The following is a 4532-nucleotide window of genomic DNA, read 5'->3' as shown; positions in this document are numbered from 1 at the left end:
GAGTGGCCTGTGGTGCTGCCAACCCACAGCTGCACACCCGTCCAACCGTCCTTCCGTTACCACCAGCTCAGTGAGGAGTGAGAAGGAGAAACGGAACGGAGACGCAAAGCTTTTCTCTACTGTATTTTGTGTGTGGTGTCTCCGAGGTAGTGTGGAAGTGTGGAGTGGGAGAGTGGACTTTGGAGTGAGGTGGAGTCACGCCTACTCCGCCGCGTCCTCCTCGCATCAATCCCATCGATCATTGCTGCTCCTTCTCCTGCTTCCACCATCTCACTCCCCACTCCACAGTTCCACTCTCCCAGATGGCTTCTCTTTGAGTTCTTGCAATTCTTGGCTACGCCAGAGCAGAGAGGAGCGGAATCCATGGGGAAATGCTGGCTCCGGTCGCCGCTGCTCCTTTTCTTGGCGCTGTCCGCGGTTCTTTTGCCCAAGGGGGAGGCGGCGGCGGCGGCGTGCCACCCGGACGACCTCCTCGCGCTCAGGGCTTTCGCGGGGAACCTGACGACCGGCGGGGAGGACCTCCTCCGCGCCGGGTGGTCCGGCGGCTCGTGCTGCGGCTGGGAGGGCGTGCGCTGCGCTGGCGGCCGCGTGACTGCGCTTCGGCTCCCCGGGCGGGGCCTCGGGGGGCCCATCCCGGGCGACTCCCTCGCCGGCCTCGCGCGTCTCCAGGTGCTCGACCTCAGCCGCAACGCGCTCTCGGGGGGCGTCTCCCCCGTCGCCGCCATCCCCGGGCTGCGCGCCGCGGACCTATCCTCGAATCTGCTCGCCGGCCCGCTGCCCAACCTCGCCGCGCTCCGGGGCCTGCTCGCCTTCAACGCCAGCAACAACTCCCTCTCGGGCGCGCTCGGGCCCGACCTCTGCGCCGGCGCGCCGGCGCTGCAGGTGCTCGACCTCTCCTGCAACCGCCTCGCCGGCGCGCTCCCCTCGCCCTCCACCCCACCGCCCTGCGCCGCCACGCTCCACGAGCTCCTCCTCGGCGGCAACTCCTTCACGGGCGCGCTCCCCGCGGCCCTCTTCGGCCACGCCGGGCTGCGGAGGCTCTCGCTCGCCTCCAACGGGCTCGCCGGCCAGGTCAGCGCGCGCCTCCGCGACCTCAGGAACCTCACCCTGCTGGACCTGTCCGTCAACCGCTTCTCCGGCCGCCTCCCGGACGTGTTCGGCGACCTCGCCTCGCTCCAGCATCTCTCCGCGCACTCCAACGGCTTCTCCGGCACGCTGCCGCCGTCGCTGTCCTCGCTCTCGTCTCTCCGCGACCTCAACCTCCGGAACAACTCCCTGTCCGGTCCGATCGCTCACGTCAACTTCTCTGGTATGCCACTGCTCGCTTCTGTCGACCTTGCAACAAACCACCTCAACGGATCGCTCCCGGTTAGCCTGGCAGACTGCAGCGACCTCAAGTCCCTCAGCATTGCCAAGAACAGGCTGACCGGGAAGCTGCCCGAGGATTACAGCCGGCTCCGCTCGCTCTCCATGCTCTCCCTGTCCAACAACAGCTTGCACAACATCTCAGGGGCGCTCGCCGTGCTGGGCCGCTGTGAAAACCTCACCACGCTCATTCTCACCAAGAATTTCGTGGGCGAGGAGCTGCCCACCGACGGCATTGGTGGGCTCAAGAGCCTGGAGGTGCTAGCCCTTGGTGATTGTGCTCTAAGGGGAAGGCTTCCACAATGGCTGTCTCACTGCAAGAAATTACAGGTGCTTGATTTGTCCTGGAACCAGTTGGTCGGCGCCATCCCGTCGTGGATCGGTGAGCTTGACCACCTGAGCTATTTGGATCTCTCCAACAATTCCTTGGTTGGCGAGGTACCGAGGAGTTTGACGCAGCTCAAGAGCCTTGTCATGGCCAGGCATTCGCCGGGTATGGTGTTCACTAACATGCCACTGTACGTGAAGCATAACAGAAGCACAAGCGGCCGGCAATATAACCAGCTCTCCAATTTCCCGCCGTCACTGTTCTTGAACAACAATGGTCTGAATGGGACTATCTGGCCCGAGTTTGGGAACTTAAAGGGGCTACATGTCCTGGATCTGAGCAGTAATGTTATGTCTGGAAGCATTCCTGATGCACTCTCCAGGATGCAGAATTTGGAGGTTCTTGATCTCTCCTCCAATAATCTCAGTGGATCGATTCCATCATCTCTGACAGAGCTCACCTTCTTGTCTAAGTTCAGTGTGGCTAACAATCACTTGGTTGGGCCGATCCCAAATGGAGGGCAGTTCTTCACCTTCACAAACACTAGTTTTGAGGGCAACCCTGGTTTGTGCAGGTCAACTTCTTGCAGCCTGAATCAGTCTGGGGAAGAAACTAATGTTAACAACGTCATGCCGTCTGCAGCAAGCATCAGGAACAGGAAAAACAAAATACTTGGAGTGGCAGTCTGCATGGGGTTGGCACTTGCAGTACTTTTGTGTGTTATTTTGGTTAACATTTCTAAAAAGGAGGCAAGAGCTATCATCAGAGATGAAGACGTTGAAGGCGCTTGTCACGACACGTATTATTCCTACTCAAAGCCGGTGCTGTTCTTTCAGAATTCTGCCAAGGAGCTAAGTGTCAGTGACCTTATTAGGTCGACCAACAACTTTGATCAAGCCAACATAATAGGTTGTGGTGGATTTGGTCTCGTGTACAAGGCCTACCTCCCAGATGGAACGAAGGCGGCAGTCAAGCGGCTCTCCGGTGACTGTGGGCAGATGGAGAGGGAGTTCCGTGCCGAGGTGGAAGCGCTGTCCCAGGCTCAGCACAAGAATCTTGTTTCGCTGAGAGGGTACTGCCGCCATGGAAATGATAGGTTGCTGATTTACCCATACATGGAGAACAGTAGCCTGGACTACTGGCTGCACGAGAGGGCGGATGGCGGTTACATGCTGAAATGGGAGTCAAGGCTCAAAATTGCTCAGGGTTCAGCCAGGGGGTTGGCTTACTTGCACAAGGACTGCGAGCCCAACATCATCCACCGAGACGTGAAGTCGAGCAATATTCTTCTGAACGAAGACTTCGAAGCGCACCTGGCTGATTTCGGGCTGGCAAGGCTGATACAGCCCTATGACACTCATGTGACTACTGACCTAGTTGGCACCTTGGGTTACATACCACCTGAGTACAGCCAGGCATTGATCGCCACCCCGAAAGGGGACGTCTACAGCTTCGGCGTCGTCCTGCTGGAGCTTCTCACCGGTAGACGGCCCGTGGAGGTGTTGAAAATCAAGGGATCCAGGGACTTGGTCTCCTGGGCTCTACAGATGAAATCTGAGAACAAGGAAGAGGAGATCTTCGACAGGCTGATCTGGAGCAAAGACCATGAGAAACAGCTGCTGTCGGTTCTCGACACGGCGTGCAGGTGCATCGGCAGTGATCCTCGGCAGCGTCCATCGATAGAGCAAGTCGTCGTATGGCTGGACAGCGTATCACCATAATAATACCCTGTGCTAATTTTCCAGTTCTTTTTGGGTCAATATCTAGCTCCTGACATGGGGTGGTAAACGGTAGCAGTAGAGAAACTATCTGAGAGCTATCAATCTAGAAGATGCATCTTAGCTGATGTAAATAACCGTGGTTGGTTTCTTTCATTATAATACATGGTGACCCGGCATAACTGCAAGTCTGAAGTCTCGCTCTCGCTTGGTGGAACTCTGCGTTGCACTTATGCATCCTCAGAAAATTATGTTCTTGTGGAAATGCTGTTGCAGTTGCATCCTGAACTTGTGGTTTTAGGTTTTTATTTTATCTCATCTTGAAACTGAATTCAGGACCTCTGCGAAATCACCCTAGTACTAATCTTTCAGTATGGCCTGCACTTGTTCTCAGAAAACAAATTCGTGCTGCCCCTGCCTTACCACATGATCTAGAATTAAGCCTTTGCAGACTAAATCACTTCTTATTCCTGCTAGCTGAGGCAGAATTGCTTACTTCCTCTCCCTCTCTCTCACAAGTGTGTTCGTATTTTTTTTTTCAGTCTAAGTTGAAGTGTGTGTTGTGAGGCTATGGGGCCTAGGATGTTGGCTATTTATAGTGTGGCCAGGTGAGTGTGGTCTTGACACCTCAGTTACATGTAGTTAGTGACTAAGAGCATCTCCACTCGTTGGAGGCCCCCGGGCTGAATTCCGGACGAAATTAGCTCCGGATTGGATCAATTTTTGGCATGGGGGGCAACAAACTTCCAGCCATGTGCACCCCACGCCGAGCTGCTCATGAGGTGTTCGACCATGGACCATGCCGGCTACGACCTCGCCCTCGCTTGGCCTCGACCTACTGCGCCTCCGCCGGCCAGCCACGACCAGCCCGGCCACGACTTCGCCCGCGCTGGCCCCGCTTGGCCTCGACCTACTGCGCCTCCGCGGGCTCGAGGGCGCCACGGCCTCGCCTCGCTCAGGACGTGAGCAGGTGGGTGTGCGGGCCAGCCGAGTGAGAAGAACGGCGCCGACCAAGTGAGGAGAGCGGGCGGCCGCTGGTGGTGCGGCGGCGAGCTGGGACGGCCTCGCTCGGGGCGTGGCGGCGTGCGGGCGTGGCCGGCGGCGCGGATGGAAGAGACCCG

At 57.6% G+C, this 4532-nt stretch overlaps 1 protein-coding gene across 1 annotated transcript; it reads left to right on the top strand.

The window, feature by feature from the left end:
- The first annotated feature begins 363 nt into the window (after positions 1-363).
- On the top strand, positions 364-3498 carry LOC124672311 (phytosulfokine receptor 2-like). Its single transcript, XM_047208561.1, has 2 exons — positions 364-410; positions 822-3498. The coding sequence occupies exons 1-2, from the start codon at positions 364-366 to the stop codon at positions 3412-3414; spliced, it is 2640 nt and encodes an 879-aa protein (XP_047064517.1). The 3' UTR covers positions 3415-3498.
- The last annotated feature ends 1034 nt before the right edge of the window (positions 3499-4532 follow it).

This window comes from Lolium rigidum, chromosome 7 (genome assembly GCF_022539505.1).
Source record: "Lolium rigidum isolate FL_2022 chromosome 7, APGP_CSIRO_Lrig_0.1, whole genome shotgun sequence".
Lineage (NCBI taxonomy): Eukaryota > Viridiplantae > Streptophyta > Magnoliopsida > Poales > Poaceae > Lolium > Lolium rigidum.
Note: the sequence above shows the minus strand (reverse complement) of the source record. Positions and strands in the feature narration are given on the sequence as shown.